At 39.2% G+C, this 22,329-nt stretch overlaps 2 protein-coding genes across 2 annotated transcripts in view; one reads left to right on the top strand and one right to left on the bottom strand.

The window, feature by feature from the left end:
• Nucleotides 1-22,012, bottom strand: LOC138021610 (cysteine desulfurase-like). The gene is made up of 15 exons (XM_068868517.1): nucleotides 21,836-22,012; nucleotides 15,614-15,798; nucleotides 13,606-13,664; nucleotides 12,700-12,816; nucleotides 12,304-12,387; nucleotides 11,254-11,307; nucleotides 10,304-10,402; nucleotides 7,127-7,220; nucleotides 5,520-5,654; nucleotides 4,774-4,849; nucleotides 3,640-3,721; nucleotides 3,262-3,449; nucleotides 2,711-2,794; nucleotides 2,328-2,417; nucleotides 1-1,503 (listed from the first exon to the last, which is right to left on the bottom strand). Exons 2-15 carry the CDS (start codon nucleotides 15,732-15,734, stop codon nucleotides 1,440-1,442), a joined length of 1,347 nt encoding a protein of 448 aa, XP_068724618.1. The 5' UTR covers nucleotides 15,735-15,798; nucleotides 21,836-22,012; the 3' UTR covers nucleotides 1-1,439.
• Nucleotides 19,575-22,329, top strand: part of LOC138021609 (monocarboxylate transporter 10-like) — a 19,091-nt gene continuing 16,336 nt past the window's right edge. The window contains exon 1 of the mRNA XM_068868516.1: nucleotides 19,575-20,271. Coding sequence (XP_068724617.1) covers nucleotides 20,097-20,271 — 175 coding nt within the window. The 5' untranslated portion in view covers nucleotides 19,575-20,096. The remainder of the gene's footprint in view (nucleotides 20,272-22,329) is intronic.

The raw sequence follows: 22,329 nt of genomic DNA on the forward strand, positions 1-22,329 counted from the left end.
CACTAAAAACGTCTTTTCCACGTCTTTAATGGACTTTGATGAGCAGCTAAGCTTAATTAGATTCACGGCATTTACCGCGTAAATGTTACTAAGACGTGAAAGTTCGGTCGTATACAATAAAAAATGAAGATTGGTTTTTCAAGATTATAAATACTTACTCGGTTCTCAGCCAAAATCTTGCACTCTTCCGTGGGTATGTGGCTGAAAGTTTTTTGCTCATTAACAAGAACTGTCTGGACCCGTAAGAACGGAAACTTGGTCGAACTTACTTTAAGATTTTTGGAAACATTGGGTGAAAATCAAGAACACAAATAGCAACAATACTTTTTCTGAGTGAAATATCATTGAACGAAGTTGCTTCTCCATTAGAGTCATAATTTACGATGTTGAAAGCTTTTAGGTCACTAGTCAAGTTGGTATCCATTACAATGGCGCTGTAAGAACATCAACGGGGAACTGAACAAAGTTGATGCTCCAAACCCGCCAGGGAAAGAGGTAGACAGAGCTAAATGTCTGCAATTACAAAGTAAACGCTCCAGGAAGCGCCTTTGCAATGACATGGGCAGTCATGTCCTCTTATAGCTAAACTCTCATTTCCACTTCGCTGAGACAGTCGATAGGGACTTCCTTGCACAACATGGAGGTCACAAAACCATGGGAAAATGTAATTTCTGACGGTTGAATGATTGAATGAATTGATCAGAAATTGATAATCTCTCGGCACGATAAAGAGGCTCCTACAATTGTGTACTTAGTTTAGTTTTTCCCTGTCCTCGGGCGGGTCTTGTGCTGCTGCATTAGATGAAGAATACGTTTCGACATACCTCTTGGCCACATTTAAAGGGTGGGGGTGGTTTTTTTATAGGTATTTCGCATCTGGCGTAGCGCTTTTCTCTAGGCTCATTTGGCAGCCGTTGTTTCGGGAAATGAGCCAGGGCTCACACCCAAACTTGCGTGAGAGGCGGAAATCGAACTTTCACATCGTCAGTACCCACGGCCTACTCCCGTCTGACCTTGTAGCTCAGTCGGTAGAGCAGCGGTGATCTAACCCGAAGGTCGTGGGTTCAATTTCCACCCTGGTCAGAGTTTTTCTCTATCCTTGTGTGGACCCATTTCCATCAGTAGGGCTAACGCTCACCTGGTTCATATGGGGTAGATATACTTAGCACTTCACATTACACTCTAATCAGTTAAGTCTGTTCAAATATAAGTGCTACACGGCCAACGGTTGCAAAAACGTAACCCTTCTTTTAACTTCTGACTCATAAGATTAGAAAGCTTCACGTGTTATTTGCATGGTTCTAGGCTGTACTCAGGATTGGTTTACATTGTATGACTGACTGACGCATCCTCGATAAACGTCCACATTGAAACTCGGTCTAGTGTTGTCAGAATATTGAATTTCTACTGATCAGCAGTTTGTGTTACTTGATCCAAAATCAGTGTTGCGACCACTGAATTTTCTTGAGGTCGATTCCTTCTTGTACCATCTCCCACAAAGGACTGAAACGAAAAGGAAATATAAATTGAAATGCCAGTCCGCAAAATACTACCATGAGATATTTCCAAACCGTTTCTTTATCACAGCTACGGTTTACTTCTCGTGGGCCTTTAATTTCTTCGAAGCCCCTATTTTCAGGTTTTCAGTTAATAGACAAGAATACAGGCGAATCCCAAAAATGTAAGTTTAAGAGAAGGTCCTGAAACAGAAACGTGTTATAACTGTAAAGCGTGAACCTAAGTCGGAAATGCTATTTTCTACGATGCAGCAGGGTACGGCGAAAACTTTAAACCCTAGGGTTTCCGGTGAATAACACTAACTTGAGTGTCAGGCTTTTTCCACTTCCCTTTCACTTTGACCGCGGACCGGCTGCAGGAAGTTGCGAGTTCAAAACCCAACGGACCAACACTCAAGCTGTTAAAATGACTAAAGAGAAAGTGCTGCCCATGTAATGTTTAATCAGAATGATTCGACTTTCAAGTCTTCTCGGATAATGACTTAAAACCGTCAGGACCCGGCTCGCAACTCTTGTTGTTAACAACGGTGGGCGTTTAAGAACTCACAAACTGTTCCCGAAGAGTAGGGGAATGGAATTATCTGTGTTGCGGTCTGCCACTGGGTGGTTGACCTCACTGAATTAAATTGAGGGACTTCTGACCGAACGAGACTACAAAAACAAAAATACAGACAGTCAGCCTGGTTTTGCCGGGTGCTAGATTAAAAAGTGAAATGAAATCCCAGTGAGGGCGGTCTTCAGTTCCCATGTGCGTTTATCCAAATCAGCAGACACCGGCTAATCGTGTCACCTAAATTTTGATTTACTAACCTCATTTCACGCAAACGTTTGACTTGCTTAATTGTCTTCTCAACGGTGTAGTCGATTTCTTCTTCTGTAGTGAAACGTCCGATTCCAAACCTATAAAATGCAAGACACCATGCCTCAGGGAAATTTCTGGACACAACTTATGCCACGTGACTATGTAATGCTGCCGACAACATAAAGGAATTAAAGGAATCAACAAAGCCTCAATAAAGAAGGCGCTTTAAAACCGACCATTAAACATAATCTAGCAAAATCCAAGAAGATGGAGTTTAAGGTCCGTTTTTCTTTGTCAATTGAGTACCAGCCCCCAAAACTCTAAAGGCCATCGGCCCGACTCTTGTTGGAAGAATAAATGGAATCAGATTTGTTTGCTCAGGGCTTCGTACCTGATGGAGGAGTGAGCAAGGTCCTCTTCCGCTCCAATGGCGCGTAGAACATAAGAAGGCTCCAGAGAGGCCGAGGTACAAGCACTTTCAAAAAACAACAAAAGCAATAATTAGAACAATGTGAATATAGTGAGGTAAAGTGCGCCTTGATATTGATGTTGGCAATCTTAATGTTTACTGGGTGATAGAATATTTGACTTGACACCATCCCGAAGTAGGACTGTTCCGAAAATAGTCAATAAATGATAAACTTTTCTTGGATGCTGTATTCACAGAAAAAAACCACTCAGCTTCATTTTCAATTCAACATGCGAAAATGTACTTATAGCATGATGCTATATTCAAGCTGGCTCCAAGAAAAAAGAACACGTTTTCTACTCAGCCTTTTCCGATTTCGCCCCATTTTAATAGGGGAGCAAGAACAGCAGACAGCGCGCCCTTTACATTTGTCTTTCACATGATAAAACTGAAATAATATGACAGCCACTGAGCCTCGGAACACGAAATTCAGTGAACAAAAACGTTCAGTTTATTTTCAACGTTTCACAGACCTGCCAGACGACAAGGCCACATCTTTAAGCGCCATTAGAAGACTTTCGCCTTCCACAAAGGCGAATGACAGGTTGACACATCCGGGATATGAACGATCTGGGTCACCATTCCTGATCACGTGTGTTAAGCCAGCGGTGATACCATTTACCAGACGAGCTGATAACTCTGTTATCCTTTTGTGGTCATACTGATAAAAAATTGCAAAATAGGTTAACACTCAAAGTGGCTGGATGAATTATTGACCCTTTCTGGGCCAAGGACAACTAAGCCAGTTGAGGGCACTTTGTAATGCATTACCGTACGGTAAATTTTCTTTCAACTCACCACAGTTGTTCAAAGCTTGAACACAAAATAAAATAACATCATTTAAAGAATACCTCCATTTCTTCTTTGGCCACTTCACATGCAGCTCCAAGTCCTACTGCTAACACATGGGGTATTGTGCCACTACGCATTCCCCTAATAACACATTCACACATCAGTAGTTAGTTCCGGGGTCTTATGGAATAAACGACTAGTTATTCTTAAAAGCTTTGGAACAAAGAACAGGTGCATGAAGATTATACCGCGTCGAAAGAAATGGTATATGAAATGAATCATATATTGAATTGCGGAAATGAAATCAAGTGAAGATATGATCGTCGCAGTCATGAACGCATTTTTAGCATTTGCTTTGAGAAGCCTGAAAAATTCTGGACTTCAACGGGGTTTGAACCGGCGACCTCGCGATGCCGGTGCGACGGGTAACGGGTTTAAACCCCTTGAAGTACTGAATTTCTCAGGCTTGTCTACGCAATTGCTAAAATTGCGTTCGTAACTGCCAGGATCATACCTTCACTTGATTATACCGCATGTAGATGAAAATTTAATGTGCCTTGGTCACGTGCATAATTATCATGGAAAAAGTCCAAGTTAGAATTTCTGCACTATTGGAGTTCTTAATTAAGTTTCCTACAATCGTGAAAAATAGCCTCATGCACATGCAATGCCTCATTTTCCATTAGTTTAAAAAAATCAACTTAGGAAAACAGTTTCTACATGGTATGTGATCCTTAGGTCAGAAAAATCCTATTAGCCTTTATTTTTGCAAATGACTGGCAGCAGTTAAAAGCAGGCCATTTTAGCCGCATTGATGCCAACAATTTGATAAACTAAAAAAGAAAAACTAAAGATGTTGTCCTGGGCTGTCATCATAGTTTGAATAAGTACATGTAACTCACGTGTATGCAAGGAAAATGTGAAAATGCGAATTTAATGCGAATTTTGGTGTTGTAGTCATCATCAAATTCTATTTAAAGTTGCCAGCTGTTCTCAGAGCAATAGCTGGATAAGCTACTGAACATCGCACTTTGGTGGTTTTGTATACAAGCCTTATAATAATGAATATGAAACCATAAATACAAAAGGAAAACTTAGAGATCCACTAGTTAGTCCACAGTAAATAATTTTTATTCCGTTAAAGATAGAAATGAAGATTAAGGTAAAGGTAATTGTAAAGATCAACAGACAACCTTTCTTGTCCTCCTCCACTCTGGAGTGGCTCCACCCTGACACGGGGTCGTCTACGGATGTACAATGCACCAACACCTGTTACCAATAAAAATTGAATGACTGAGTTGTGGGTAAGGTATTGACTCCTGAACGCCCCTTCACCGACTGACAAGTAAAATTATCTGGTATTAGACAGAGTAAATTCTATTGTGTCTCACTCCTGGGAGTCAGGGTGGCTTAGTGGTTATCTATCGGGCCTCCCACCACGGCGAGCCGGCTGACCTCGGCCAGCCTGTGGGCTGAGATTCAGTCGATCTCAACCTGACTCGAAGGTTTTTCTCTCCGGGTACTCTGGTTTTCTTCCCTCATCAAAATCGACTCACAGCTAATTAACATCTAGCTGTGGTGCTGTGCTCCGACATCAAAACATGGACTGTATAGCGGCAGCCAGAGGCGCCTTTGTATGCTTTCAGCCCAATGTTGTGAGCCGCACCCTTCGCAATTCAGTCCTCGACTGCAAGTAAGGGTGATTAGCTCTAGCAATACCTAGCAATACTTGGAGTCATGCTAAAGGGGACAGATGTAGGGCAGATGTAGAGGTTGTTAATTAACATCTCGAAAAAATTAATGTACAAGAAAAGTCCCCGTGTTGAAGAGTACATAAGATAGGTAAAATAATTACCATGAGTATCATTAAACCTGCCATCAAGTCACACCCACATTTTGACGAGGTTATGCAGGAGATCAGAATCATTCAGGCACACACCTTTGGGTCCATATATCTTGTGTCCACTTATTGACATTAAGTCAATATTAAGCTCATTCACATCAAGTGGAATCTTGCCAACTGCTTGAGCAGCATCAGTGTGGAAGAAGATTTTATTCTTACGGCAAAGAGCCCCTGTGCACAAAAAATGAGGAACATTGCAATCAAATGAGTTTTTTTCATTTTTTTACAGAATTTTTAGCCTAATAAATACCAGTCATTTTTACTGAAAAATTAAGCCATTACTGAGCTTATAATATTATGGACATCAAATGTGTAACTCTTATCACACTATTGGAACATTCAGGGATTCAGTGACGAAACAAATGACCATGTTTATGAAGAGGAAAAGAAAGAAATCATTGGTAAATTATGTTAGCAGACTGCTCAATGCTATTACTGCATTTGAAATTGAGATTTACATTCATTTTGCAGTCACATCCCAATGTTATTATTGCATCAAATTTCCACCATATGCTATTGTACTTGTATTTTACTTGTTCCCTTTGATTAAACAATCCTGAATGTTTGGTCGTTTCTACGCTAGAGACAAAGGAGTCTTCAGCAAACTTTAACGTTTGGTATAAATTAAACCGGTAAATAACTCAGACAAATCTAACAACAGATGATTTAAATGTCTCCTGTGAGGGGCGTTGTTGGAACGCATTCAATACAATGTAGATTACTTCAAGAGACTAATGCGACATTAAATACATGAATGTCCCATGAAAAACCAGATGCATAAAGCCTTTCATCTTTCAGGTATCAAAGGGACAAGAGTGAGCATTTAGTCCTGAAAATGAGGTTGAAAAGCAGGCATCCCTGCAATATCTCTTAGTTACAATATAGGGGATTATTACATGGTGACAAGAAGATGTGGATTTTATGTTTGAGTAGCAAGAACAATATAATTAATGGCTTCCTCGAACAGTTAAAAGCTCTCAGGTATTCTATTCACTAACCGTCCAACACCTGTAGCTATTCAATAGCCGACCATTTAACACTTTGAGTAGTTTTTTAAAGATGCTTCCGAAGCACTTGTTAGTCTAACTGACTAAACTGTAAAATGCTTGCAGCAATGTGTTAGCAGTGCGACTTTGCAAACCGTTAGGGGTGCCTTCAAAAGCGTCAGCATACCGTCAGGTACCATTAGCTTGAATCCATTACCTGTACTTTAGTTAGCCATTAGTTTTGTCACTTCAATGTTAAAATGTTAGTGTACATTGTACATTAGGTAACATATTGTTCTTGCCACTCAAAAAGCAGAAAAGAACATACACATAAAATTCATATCTTTGAGCTACACTGTATAATGTGCAATTTTCCTTTTATTATATCTATGGACAATCAATCTACATGGCAGAGATTAAAAAGAAGGCTTTAATACAAATACTGTGTTTTGATACAAACAAAAAAAGCCGGAAATTGTGAAGTCGATGCCCAATATGACGACTTGTGTGAAAAACCACAAATATGGCACTCACTTATCAGATGTAGTGGTCGTAATGATTCTACGAGTGTTTTAGTTCTTGGTAAAACAATCTCGTCCATATGATAAGACAAGTTAAGAGAATAATGATGAACTCCATATAAAGCAAAAGCCTTACCAATCTCTTTGAGAGGTTGAATTATGCCAATCTCATTGTTGACAGTCATTATCGATACTACTGAGGTGTCAGGCCTAATTGCATCTTCAAATTGCTGAACAAAGACAACAAATATTCTCAACAATAACCCAGTATGCAAACCTGGAAATTGATAACTTATGCGTCTAAATTGAAATCCAACAATACACCTAATAGTTTAATATAATAATAAAACTTGCAAGTTTTCTCTGTACCATTCCTTATTAAACCCATTGACCCCTGGGAGTGAGACTTAATAACAGATTTTACTCATCAACCGTGGGAATCCTAAGGGCCGATTTACATGGTACGACTTTGTCGCATGCGACAACGGCTTACGACAGGGCCATGACATGATTTACGATTGTTGTGTACGTCCGAAAAAATGTCGTAGCATTTTAAAACATGTTTTAAAACGCTGCGACAATCGTAAGTCATATCGTAGGCCTGTCGTGAGCTTGTCGCATGCGACAAAATCGTATCGTGTAAATCGGCCCAAGGGTGGTGAAAACAAAGAACATGTAATGTCTGCTAATCAACATTTTAGTAGAGGAACACTTATTAGCTCAATAGACAACAGGTGGTAATTTTGATAGCCTGCAAGCAGGCTCTTTGAGGGACTGGTGTTTGATAACCCTGCTCCACGCTTCTTGAGGAAGATGCAGTGTGCGACACTTACTTTTTTACAAATTTGCCCTTTGGGCAACCAATGTTGTTTTTTTGGTTGCCCATGGTCTTTTTTTCGGTTGCCCACCTTCTAAAGACCTGCTGTTACACTGTACCAATTAAAACTCAAAGGAGGCTTGTAAAAATGTCAATTTTGTGTAACATGACTGTGTGTAACATGGGGTTGACAGACCAACGCAACTGCTGCTGTGTGTCCATGGTGTTCAAGTGGCCTTCACAATTTTGTTTGACAGGTATTTTCCTTTTCTGTAAGAGATCAAGCCTGGCGATTCCTTGAATATCTCTCTGAGATTAGGCTGGTTTTTAATTAAAATGCCATTTGCTCAATAGTATGCTCTTTGAGCTTTTCAAAGCTGTTTGAAATTGCCTGACAAAAAGTAGAATTTTCTTGCACCCTGCTTGTTGGATATCAGAGTATCGTAGCGTATTTGGCTGTGCGCGTTCCATTGTAACAAACATTGTTTTTCACTAAGGAAGATGGTGGTTACGAACCAGCAGCACTTTTCCATGGGTGGCGGGTGGTGGACCCGTGGTGGGTGACAGTTGGCGGGTAGCAGGTAACAAGGAAAAGATGAGTGATGAAGTTTTTAAAAGTTAAGCACTTTTGCAAACAAGTTGTTGTATGACTCTCTCTATTCTCCTACGTGTTTTGTGTGACTAACACACACTTCATGATCACTTCACACTGGACCATGTTCCCTGGCAAGGAAATTGCTCCATATATCATGCTCATGGGCCAGTTCACTGCACTGTGTACTACCACATACAACCAAAATAGGAATAGTGGGGAGGAGTGGTAATTTTTGAATTTTGGAAAACTTTGGGCAAGATGAGTTTTTTTCTGTACAATCCACAGCAATTTGAAGTTCACCAATTTGACAGAAAGTTAAATATTTTAACAATTATTCTATGAGCGCGCGTTGGATATGAGATGATAGATAGCCAACGAGGCGCGTAGCGCCGAGTTGACTATAATCATCTCATATCCAACAAGCGCGAGTGGAATAATTGTTTTATAAAAAACGCCATCAAAATATAGAAAACTAGACTACAATAAAAATAAAAAGGCCCAAAAAATCACGCATATGCTTGCCGTGTTTGTAGATCATGGTATAATGGCTCATAACCCATGATGGCTTAGCCAATCAAAACTCTCGAATTGCATTATCCACTGATCCAGTTTTTAATAATGAGATTTTATAACATCAACACCCAAAGAAAGAGCAGGAATATTTGAAATAATTAGGCCGCTGTCAAAAATGGATCACACATATTTTTCTACTCTTATTTGCCAATGGATAACTGTTACTGCTAAAAGGTTAAAATATAATTTTTCATAGACTTCACTCATTTCAACGATCTCACTATACCTGCCTGATTTGCGATCCCAAATGACCAAAAGAATGCAAAGAATGAACTATGTACATGTAATTCAATACCTTTCATGAAAACCAAACGAGAAAACAACTGTCGGGAGCTAAAGTACAAAAATAGGCCATAGAGGGATGTCAATAGTGTTGGCACCTACATTTTTCTACAGGTTGGACAAATAATGCCTAATTCAACTTTTTAAAGTCTCTTTTGAACAGAACTTTTGTCAAAAATAAAATCGTGTTCAATTTCTAAAACTCACCTCCAGTTACCACACGCCTGGGGGTCGTGAATACATCGGTCACAAAACATACCGAAAAAATTTCCCATTGATAACTTACAATGACAGACCAATTGTTTAGTAACCACTGACTAACCACCCGCCACCCATGGAAAACTGCTGCCGGGTATGAACATGTTCCTCCTTCCAATCTGTTTTGAGGTTTGTACCAATATATTTTTAACAGAAAAATGAATGCCAGCAAAGAGATGAACCGTTGTTTACTTTTTTTATCCTGTTTATGGTGACTACGTCATGCTACTAGTCACCTTCTTCATTGCCAATCAAATCATTCCGCCAAATGTTAGTCAAACAAAAATTCTGATTGCCAGATCGGCAAGTCTTAGAGTTGTTTTACTTGCCCACGGATATAATTACTTTGCTTGCCCCGGGCAATCGGCCAAGAGTTAGCGTCGAACACTGAGATGGGTACCTCCAAAGACAAGGTCAACCTGCATGGCAGTGGCATGCCTTCCCAGTATACTTCATATTACAGATAAATCATGCCTTCATATGGGTATAAGTTATCCCATAACTAGTGACGAATGTGAGAAATCTGGCCACAATAATTTTATTTCTAAATAAGAACAAAGCCACACTCGAAAGTTACTGAGGGAGGATCCTTTTGCCCATAATGCTTCTGTTGGGTTTAATACAAAAAGGTCATACATAATTATAGATTGAGGTCACTGCTCTTAAAAGAAATTGCAATTGAAAATGAAACAAGACATATGACCCAAGTTAACATCATTTTAACAATCATGTAAATAATAATAATAATAAATTCTCACACTGTACATGTATACTACATTGTATTTTACCTGTACATCAATCAGACCATTTGTCATAACTGGTAAATATGTCACATCAAAGCCTTCACTCTCAAGTGCTCGACACGAATCTAACACACATTTGTGGTCCTTTAAAAAAAGAAAAACTGACATGCAACATTTCAATGCTTGGGATATTAGTTTACAATGTCACTGTATGTTTTTACCACCAATCATCAATCAACTGAAAGATCATTCCAAAAGCAACATAATTACATACTTGCACCAAATGGGTGTGCCTTTAGTTTGGTGGGGGAAAGAATCCAGCAGGGCTTGCTTGTGTGTGGCTGTACAAGCTTTGCTCATCTTTGCAGGCCACTTTTGTGAATTGTTGAATTGTTATAGGTTCATTGAGTCCCACCGTTCATGTCACAAGGCTACTTGGATAAGTATGATGGTCCTGAAGGTAAGTGCTTTTTCCAGTGTGAAGGAGCCAGTAAGTAGCTACTTCGCAGTGGTTTCACTTGAAGGTGGCCAGGGATGCCACCCTGCAGTGCCTAGACCACAACAGGCCCCTTTCCGCTAACTTTTAAGGCAGCAGTTCCCAAGCTTATCAATAATTGGTAATAAGGTGAACTATTACATTATAGTATTATTATTATCATTATTATTCATATGAAAATGTTTGGTGGTTTAGGTATTTAAATTGGGAAAACTAATAATTAGCACACCCTTGCATAATTATGCGAGAAAGGATCAGTATTGATAAATAACAATAATATCCCATTAATTCCAGTATTGATAAATTATTATATCATTGTGATAATATCCAATTAATGTTACTCCAAAATGACATTGGTTATTGACCCTTAAGCCAGAAATATGTAAAACCGAAAGAACAGTAGGCTACAATACATGTACCTGTAGCCAGCTCTTGTTTTTCAGAGTTAAAAATCGGAGTTATTGATTAAGTCAGTGAATTGGTGCAAAACAGTACTCACAGTTTGAGTTGTAATGATGTGCTTCTTGTTTCGTTTGTAAAATCTAGCAACACCCTGTAAAGATACATCAATGATTCACAGTCAAATCCACAAATTAAATTGTAATAAAGGATAGAGCGAGTTTCAATCGAGTGTCGTAAAACCAAACCAAAGTAATTACTTTGGCCAATCAAAAAGGACAGAGACAATCCAGTAAACCAATCAAAACTCGAAGTACCGTACTTATTTGGCTACAAGCCGATCTCGGATATAAACCTAGATTCCAAACTTCTTGCGCAAAAAATCAACTTGATTGACACGAATTGCAAATGCACAATACCCGCCTATAAACCGAGAACCCATTTTAGGTCTTGATGTGTATTATCGACTATGGAATTTTCATAAATTAAAACTAATACAATTTGACATTACTGAAAAATTACACTCAAAGCAATAAAATGAACATGAAAGATTAGAACAAACAAGCGACGTGATCGTGATGCGAAGAATATTATTAAACAATTATTACTGACCTCACTGGAAACAAGCGAAGCGTTTTATAAAAAGTTATTCGACTGGAAACCTTACAACCTCGCCTTTAAACTTAAAATAGTCGCCGAAGGAGAAGCTGTAGAAAATAACTCCAAGATCGCCAGAGAATACGGCATCAGCGAGTCGATGGTTCCGTCGCTGGAGGAAAGATCAGGCAAATTTGTTCAACGGCGAGCTCGATCAACGACTGTTGGCGTGGTTTTCAGAGCAAAGAAGTCAAGGTAAGATTTTCCCTTTAATGCGTACTTTTTTTTTTGCTTGGAAAATGTCGCCGACACAAAGCGCGGGAAAATGTGCATGCGCATTAGCCACGATTGGTTTTAGTTCCACTTCTGATTGGTTGAAAAAGTGGCGTGAGAACTTTGAACCAATCACTGAGTGAAGTAATGCTAAAACAAAGCAATTCGCTAATTACTTTCGACACTCAATTGAAAACCACTCTAATACCTTAAGCTCTGCTTGTCAAAATAATGTCAGGGCAGTGAACTGACTTATGTATAAGTTGAGATGTACATGTACCTTAACAGCAATGTTATTCGATTCTGTAGCACCACTGGTAAAAATAACTTCTTTGGGATCAGCACCAATAAGGTCTGCTACTTGCTGCAAAAATAGAAATTTAAGCGATAAAGTTCTGAAGCCTGAGTACAAAAGGGATAGCTTAGGTCCATTTACACTGTGGTGCAAAAGCTGCTTCCAAGGTTCACCCAAGATGACGAATGACCCATAAGTGAAGGAAAATATTTGCACAAAAAAATATATTCTTACATGTATTTTCTTTCAATTTCTTTCCACTTAGATTTGGTTATTTTAGAAGGCAAAAAGTGGAAACCAAATCATTTCTGATCATTTTTTGGTCAAACTAAAGAAATTCGAAGGTCATAAATTCAATTTATATAATAATTATTATAATACCTTTCTGGCATGTTCCACAGCCTCTTCACTTTCCCAGCCATAAGTGTGAGTACGTGAATGAGGGTTCCCATAATATGACACTGTATATGGCATCATAGCATCCAAAACACGAGGATCCTGCGTACAAGTGTACAATATTACTGATGATAAAATTATTGTTTAAAGTGTATAATTTTTATGACTGATCTTTCTTAGTTTATTATTTAATTCAATCTAAACATCATAGTTTTCTGAGATAAAAACAACCAGAAAATGCTTGAACAGATTTACATTCAATCTATGCTTATCAGCCTTTTAATAATCAGAATTTTCAGTGACTTCTGGTGGGGTATAAAACCAATATAATTTGATATAATTTGATTTCATTTCATTTGTGCATGACCCCACAAGCTATTCAGCTTTATTAAAACATTATTGTGTGAAAATAAAGGTCTATTATTATTATTATTATTATTATATTCCCGGCCTGTAGTATTAAAGCAACTTAATTAGCATGAGAGCATATGTTGGAGTTTAGCGCTACAGTTAACAATCTTTATTGTTGGACAAAGGTGACGTGAATATCGGTGAACAAAAACTGACACAAAGTTGAGATTTTTATTCACCAATAAGCCTGAGGTGAATAATTGTTTTAATATAACAATCATTACATAGGTGATCATTTGAAAACATGCATTTTCTTTAAAACAATAATAATTAATTTCTTCGTCTGTCAATTAGACAAAACAGCTTGCTCCCATTTTGAAAAAAACGCTTTGGTGATGATCGCATAATAATCACCTCAAGTGCAACCAATCAGCACAGAGAATTTTCATAAATCACACAGGTAACTTTTTACTAAATTAATGTAGAATATCACCCACTTAGCAGGGACACTGTTTGATACATGTAACAATGACTTCTTACCAGGGGAGTTGTTGCTTGAGCATCAAGATAGAGAGGTCGCAACTCTGTTGCTTCATCCTCTGAAGTAAAAATACACACACCTTCTATTTTACAAACAGGAACCATTGTTTCTTAAAGTGCCCCTAACCACAAAATATTTTTTTTCGCTAAAATGCATCTTTGCACCTGTTCGAAATGCATTGCGGCCATTTTTTCATTTTTCTAACAAATCCTGCCATTTTATAGCCTTGGAAAGTTGCGAAAATCCAAGCATATTTTGTTCACGGCCGAGTCAGAAGGGGAGTTCATGTAGGTCTATTCCTGATTTGACTTCACAATCTACTTTGCATGCATTTTTACAATTTTCTTCAATTTGGCTGTGGAATGATTGGAATGTCAGTACTGACTGGCTATTAGATCTTTGCAAGCCTTTTATTGTAATATTATTTCAGTTTACAATAATTTATGATCTTGGATTTCTGGCTTTATAATAAATCAATCAAATCATAGTTCCACAAAATTTGATTGAGTGAAAACAATTGATTGTTGGTAAACTATATCTCTGTTATCTTAGCGTGGTAGCCTCATGGTTAGTGCACTCGACTCTGGATCGAGTGGTCCGGTTTCGGGCCCTGTCCAGGAACATTGTGTGGTGTTCTTGGGCAAGACACTACTCTCATGTTGCCTCTCTCCACCCAGGTGTACAAATGAGTAAGGCGAATTTAATGCCAGGCGTAACCCTGAGATGGACTGGCATCCCATCCAGGGGGGAGTAGAAATACTCCTAGTTGCTTCATGCTACAGAAACCGGGATAAGCTCCGGCCTAATGGGCCATCTAGCTCATAAGTAGACTTTAACTTTACCTAATAAATCAAGTCATAGTTCAACTAAATTTGATCGAGTGAAAACACGTGATTGGCTGTTTTTATACTAGAGACGCATAAGTCGTCTTGGACGAACTTGGCAAACATTTTTTCTGCGTCTGTTAAATTCGTCTAGTGTAAAGACGGGCAGGGGATGCATTATGCATCTGGACGAAGAATCTATTTTAGTGCGTCTTTAAAGAGGCACTAAACTGGAAAGTTTGTCCTAATGCATTATGCGATGCGTCTAGTGCCCATCTTTATACTAGACGAATGTAACAGACGCAGAGAAAATGTTTGCCCAAGTTCGTCCAAGACGAATTATGCTTCTCATATAGTTCATCTCGTCTTTACACTAGACGGATAACATAAGAGACGCATAATTTGTCTGGACGGATTATGCATCTCTAGTATAAAAACGGCCATTGTCTGTAAAGTATATCTCTGTTATCATAGCACATCAAAACTCAAGCCAAGTTTGTTGTTGGCGCTCAGGCCTTGAGTATTGGTCGCTAAAGGGGTTATTTGGACAAACACCATAACTACGTAGCCCCACACTAGAGAACTATCTACCAAATAAACATGCTTGTGAGTGTGGCATTTAAATCAGTCGCAGTATGGAACCCCATAGGCAAGATTTCAACATTTTCGGAAACTTCATTTTCATCAAGTTTAGATTTCTTTACACGCTTATGTCTTGACATTTTCAGTAAATAAAATTATGTTAAGAAATGATAGAGTGGCCGTGTTTTCTTCTGTTCTGTTCAAGGCTTAATGGAAAACAGTTTTCATATAATCTGCCTACTTGGTCCAGTAAAACCAGGATGAGAGCTGTTAACAAGCCATATTGTATCTGTTCGATATAAAAGCCGCAACATTTGCTTTATTTATGCACAAATATTTAAACAGTTGCTCAACTGTCAACTTGATCGGTAAAACCGTAATCACAAAGTCATGCTGAATATTTATTAACACATGCATGTATGTACATCTTTTTGTTGCTACCTTAATGAGGAAAGGATGCTTCCACTCTTCCACTCAAGGATTACGTATCCTCAGTTATCCTGAGGTAGTCAACCTTCACCGATTCCTTGTCTTAAAATGCTATCTTTCTAAAAAACATTAACATTAAAAGACTGAAAGTAAACACGTATTTTGAACCAACCTGATATGGAAGGAGAAGACACGGTTGCTGAATCTGTTAACGTAGTTTTTAATCCTTTTGCGCATAAAATTCGACATGAAGATGAACTGAGACGTGGTAAGACCAATAGTCTCTTTAACATTGTAGACTTTCCCAAGAATGGCACAAATTTCGAAGTAAACTCTCCTTTAGGAACCTCTTGAGATCTGTGACATAACAGAAACGACAACTACGTACTGAGGTTCCAAGCCTTATGTTCAGTCGCGGGTACGGTCCCGCGGGTGTAAAATCATTAAAAATAGCAATACAGAGTGCAACGAGTGCAACACTGTTTTTGCAGAGTGGCGGCAGCGGCAGCAGCCCGAGGGAGCGGGGGGGGGGGAGGGGGGGGGGACTCCCATATAAAAAGAGGAGGGCTGCTCTTTGGAAATTTTAAATTAAAGCCCTAAAAGAGACCATATTAAAACACAGAGAAATAAAAAAACGCAGTGACTTTTAATGATGGCAAAGACATTATCAACTAATACTTTCACGTACGGGAAGAAATATAAAAGTATAAATATACAACTTTATATTTCTTCGCGCGCAACCCTAAAGGAGACCTTCACGGCACCGGTGGCTCAGTTGGTTGAGCACCGGGCTGTTACGCGGAAGGTCGTGAGTTCAACTCCGGCCGGACCAACACTCAGGGTCTTAAAATAACTGAGGAGAAAGTGCTGCCTTTGTAATTACATCTGCAAATGGTTAGACTCTCTAGTCTTCTCGGATAAGGACAATAAGCCGGAGGTCCCGTCTCACAACCCTTTAATGTTCATAATCCTGTGGGACGTAAAAGAACCCGCACACTTGTCGTAAAGAGTAGGGCATGTAGTTCCCGGTGTGTGGTCTGTCTTCTGTGGTGTATCATGGTTGGGAGGGTAAATGCTCGGAGATATTAGCTACACCAAGCTACTCTAAAAATCCGAGGGTAAATAAAGATATATGTTATGTTATAATATATGTTATGATAACGTTTGCCCAGAAAACCTTAAGTGAGACCAAAATCCGAAATTTACACCCCTAAGCGAGACGACGAGCATCCCTCCCCCTTTTATATGGGAGTCCCCCCCCCCCCCCCCGGGGGCAGGTAGCAGCAGTAGTAGTAGTAGTAGTAGTAGTAGAAGCCTCCTATAGCTCAGTGATAAAGTATCCCAACCTTATTGGCGGGGGTAATCCCATTGTAATCGGAAGGTCGAAGATTTAACTCCAGCTGCAAAGGAGCACGTGGACTCGCACCCCCATTAAAACACATGTACAACACATCTTCTCTTCAATAAGTTTAAAGGGAAATTTTTAATTTGAGAATCATACGTATACATTTATTTTCAACGCCACCAAACCCAGACCCATTTCGTACCTATTTAGGGAAGTAAGTACTTTATGTATCCCTTATTGTAATGTATTTAAATTATAAGGTATTTAGACAAATACTGGTACACACCCTACCCGCTACCCAGATCCGGCGTCAAAATGGTTCTCTACTCTGCTCCGAGAGGTTTTTCTCCAGGTAAAACCTTTTCTGCAAACTTTCCGATTTTATCAGGATTTGAACAGGAAACAAAAAATATTGAAAAAATTGGCTAATCTTAACTTGAAGCAAAGAAAATAAATTAAGTAAACTTACTTTTGCTTTACTTCAGTCCTTTTGTCTCTTTGAGGCAATTTAGAAAGGATGGATCATCATATGAAGGTAAGTAAGTAAGTACAGTCCTTATACGGTAACGAGGGGTGCACGAAATAGCATACAAATACCAATAAACTAGTGGCCCTCGAGAAAAACTAATAAATTAGTGGCCCTACAGATATGATCGATCACAAACCTGCCCAAATGGCCTCAAATAGACAAAAGGATTCAATATAATAGCAAAAGTAAGTTACTTCACTTATTTTCTTTGCTTTAAGTTAAGATTAAGGTGTTTCACTTGTTTTGCACCTCGCATCTCAGACTGCGCATAACATTGCGACTTCGGAGATGGCGGCGTTTCACCCCGGCCATCTGAAGAGAGGCAATAAAGGCCGCTTTTGCTGTTCAAGAGCTTCATAATTCTTTTAAGTAGGTGTTGTTTTGGAACTCGCCCCAGTCCTTTCGCGAAAAATGATCATTTTGAAGCTGAAATTGTCCCTTTGCCATACATTATCAGAGTGTTGCGAAGAAACGAGCACGGTGACCCCCATTTTTAATGGTTTTATTTATTCGTAATAGCTACACGGAAAACATATCTTAAGGAGAAAAAAATTTGGATGGTAGAAGTTATAGTATTTACATATAAATGACGTGAAACTGCATTTGGAGCCCGACACTGAGTGCAAGGTGATGACTGTAGCGGTCCAATTTGCTTGGATTTCTTTGCAAGATTGAGCAACTTCAAATCACTTAACTTAAAGATTATAGCCCGGACAAACAAACAATTTCAAGTTTTCAGTAATACTCAGTAGCCTACATGACAACAATTTTTCCGGTTGATCTAGTGTCGAACGCTTCTCGCGTAATTCGACAAAAAACACGTAGAATAAAGGGCATACAGCGCGAAAACAAGCACGGTGACCCCATCTTCTTATTGCATATTTTTAATGTCCTGTGTATGAGTATCAAGTCTATCAATTGTGCCAAATCTGAAAAAATTCTGGATAGTACGTCATTTTCAAGGGAATTACCTTAACCGATTTTTTCAGTATTTTTTGTTTCCCATCTGGGCTGCCTCTGAGCTGCAGGGCTTATACGCACACTAATGTCACACTAAGACCAAATTTTCGTGTACGCTGAAGATGGTTTGCGTACAAGGGGTTACAATAACAAATAAATTGGAACCATCTTGTTACCAGATGCCTCAGGAAATCTTCACAACTACCGGTAATCACACTGCGAAGGATTTGTGCACCCGATATTCTGACTCAACCTCACGACACAACATGCAAAAAGACAAGACACAAGGCTAAACTTCATGAAGGTATTATCGCTTGCCATAAAGCTTGTGTTACAAAATGAATTTTAAAATTAGTTCGCAAATAATGGCATCGAAACATGAAAAACTATATTTCTGGGGCTTCTCAGTCATGTACTCCTTGGTAGGAACCTTTGCAGTTGATTTTTTTTACACTTGACTTTGATCAACTGCAAAGGTACGTCAGGCGCCGCTTCAGGTAAACATCAGTTGTTTATAATGAGAGGATATCGAGCAAAAGGTCACACCACCAACGCAGCTAAATATGCAAATGTTCCTAGTTTTTCAGCAAACCGGTTTCGCCTTCACGTGAGACAAACGTGAAAGCCAGCAAACTATCCGCGAGTTATTTCTCGAATTTCAAGTGTATTTTTCCAGGAGATCGAAGGAGAGATTTTTCTTTCGCATCTTCAGAACGACTGAAAATTAATAATAACAAGTGATAGATAAGTGATTTCAATATTTCGGTGTCGGTCGGGAAAAAGAAACCTATTCATTCTTGAATTTGCAAACGAAGGGTTGATCGGCGTGCCGGTTTCGAAGTAATTTCGTCGAGTGAACCCTTCTAGGATGGGCAAAACCTGGGCAAACTAGATACCTATTTTTCCTTTTCCAACAGACTTTGCTATGCCACAATCGATTGCCAAGGTTGCCGTGACACGCGCAATGAACCGCATAGGTTGTCGGATTGTATCGGAGGTGGACCTAATGTACCTTCTTGAAGAAGCTCATATGCTCGATCCAAAATTCACGTCCTTTCATATTTCCTTGCGCTGCAAACGTGACACAAATTAGAATTGAGGAAGATCAAGCTGCAAAAGCTCTTGTTTTGAATCGAATGACACGAGATGATTGTTTGGCAGTTAACAAGAAAACCAGGACTGAAATATTGCAACCCCGATTGCAACACTGTAATCCTACAAAGCACGTAAATTAAATGGAATAGGAAGAAGCAGGATTTGGTTTGTTTTCCATCCGAAGTAAGTCCGTATTCCTTAAAGTGTCGTTAATACGCCTCAAAATAACTTGTACTTTAATTCGACCAGTATAAATATTGACAACGCGATTTACATACAAAGCAAAACAAGGCTCTTAACTTGACGCTGGCAAAACAGAGATTTACTGCAGTCAAAATATTCTCGACCAAACTCAACATGCTTTCCTATGTTAAACATCAAAGTTATGTGCTTTAGTTGCAACGCTTTCTTGTGGGAAATAATGGGTTTTAGCACATCCTGTTCGTCCTTTCTACAAAATTTCTTGCTTCTGCCAAACTTGCAAAACCGGTCATGACCCGTCACACAAACCCGACCTACTTGCACGACTGCAAGAAAAAATTTTTCATCAAAACTAAAAAACAGCTTTCGTTAGCCGGCCAGTTCGATTTCGATCGGAGAGGGAGTTACGATGGAAGTTTGGTCAAGGATTGAGTTAAACCGGCGAAAAATGGCCGAAGATTGTGATCAATTTTCGAGCTAGCATTCGCTTTAAGAAGGGAAGAGAAGAGCTGATCGCTCACGGAAATGGAGGAGAAGGGTCTCCGGATAAAGTTTCACCGGCAGGTTGACTCGCCGTGGTCTTGGGTCGTTTGCTTTTCTTCATTCGTCGTCCAGTTTTTAATTCTTGGTACACACAACTCATTTGGCTCATTTTTCGTGGCGTTACTTGAAGAATTTCACCGGAGCGAAGCTGAAACCGGTAAGAAAAAATCGTATTATTTTTTCCCTCGCAAACAATTGGCAATCAATTATTCATTGCGGTAACAGGTTACGAAGGAAAAACTCTCGTTCTCGCGAATGTTTTATTATTTCACTTTGCTTTTACTGTTAAGCTCTTTCAAACGACGAAAGTCAGCTGATGAATTTCCCTCTTCACTCTTTTAAGCATAAAGCGCTTCAACTAGAAAGATCGATCTCCTGCGTTACTTGGCGGCAAGAGGATAGAAAAGGCGAAAGCGGCAAACAAATTCTAAAATTGCAAAACAGATCGACAGCAGCTTTAAAAGCATGGCAGTTTTTCATGATCCACTCAAACATGTGACATCAAAGCTTTCCTTTAGGCAGAATGTATTCCGCCCTCCCTAACTTGGTTTTTCACGCATGGGTGAACTCTCTACAAGTAACTAAAGAAGTCCTTTGGTTGTGTTACACATTGTAAATAACCGTCAACCTATCTTTCGGCCGAGGGTAAATTATTATTCAGTTTCCTTCGTGGGCTCATTTTAAAAATTTCTGGGTTCATATTTAAGTCACGGACGTGGTGAATCTTTCCACGTACGGTGGGTGTTAGAGGTCGATAGCTATCTGAGCTTTGAATGCCTGTTTTGATGATAGCTTCTTAAAATACCTTGAACATAGACACCAAAGCAAGTGGATGTTTATGTGTTTTTCAGAATGTTCCGCAGTATTAATTTAAAAATATGTGGAATAAGTTAGCGTCAGTGTCACACTTGAGTAAAAAAAATTGTAGTAGTCATCGCCACCCTCTAAAATTTAATACATATACTTGTACAACTGGCTCCTCAAGTTACAATTTTCTTGTTTTCTCTTATAAATTTGAGGTCGTTTGCATAATATTTTGCAACTTTGCTGCTTAGTGCTTACTCGCCAAACCGGGTTTTTCCCTGAGAGAAATTCATGATGCAATCGAAATTTGCATCACAATTTATGTCACGGTTTATAAAACTGGTTAAAATTTAAAACACGTCCAATTTATATAAATCATTTTCAATTTTTCACACATTCGTTCGCTGTTTTGACGAGAAAGTCTAAACGTCTGAAGTTTTCCGCAGAATAACTCACTTGAAATGTTTCCTTGACGGGAGCAAAGTCCATTGTCAACGCCGAGAAAATACAGCCGAAGAATATAGGCTGAAAACAGGTTTTGCGAAGAAGACGTAAACGGAAGGACGATTCATCTATCTATTTCGACTACGAGCAGTTCCTCTTTCTCCGCAGGCACTAGAAATAAATTACCGCGCGAAATTCTCCTTCTCGATTCTACATTTTGCTCGTCTCCTCGCGCTCAAGCGGCGAAAGAAGGGCTGTTCTCATAGTCTCCTAAATATTCTGCCACCGGAAAGATCATATTTGTATTTAGAATGAACGACGTGTGGGTGTCGTGACTCCAATAACGGGGACCGTCGGCTATTTTGTACAATACTTATTTCGTTCTGCCAATCCAAAAAAATACTTGATTGAAAAGCGAAGTGAAAAATGCTTGCTGGATTGTGAAGATTCTCTGTTTTGTGCCCTCTACTTACGCGTCAGAGTCATCCACGTTCTCTCCGCTATTATTAAGCCGCTCTTGTCTGGGTGTCTTTAGCGCTGGTTGGTTGCCACAAACGTTTGGTTGCGAAACTAACAAGATAGAAAATAGGTACAACCAAATCGAAAGGACGCATAAATGTGATTTACGAATCACCAGAAAAAAATTGCGTTCGATATCGAAGCGCCACTCTCTCTCTCCGGCATCGTGAGAGAAGACCCTGGGAACGAAGGCGAAAACATAGGATCATAATCTTAATTTCTCGAGTCACTTTAAGTTAGCGTGACCATTTAGACAAAAATTCCGGTTTGAATTTCCGAAATTTCCAACCTTCAGGTGGAACCGAAAATTCCCGGTAATTCCGACATTTCGGAAAAAAATGGAGTGGTTAACTTCAAGAGGTTGACCACAATTTCCGAAATGAACCTTACAGAAAAGGCTGCTCCATTTGATTGTAGACCCAAAAATTTCGGAATTTTTGCCCAAATG

Source organism: Montipora capricornis, chromosome 10 (genome assembly GCF_036669925.1).
Source record: "Montipora capricornis isolate CH-2021 chromosome 10, ASM3666992v2, whole genome shotgun sequence".
NCBI classification, from domain to species: Eukaryota; Metazoa; Cnidaria; class Anthozoa; order Scleractinia; family Acroporidae; genus Montipora; species Montipora capricornis.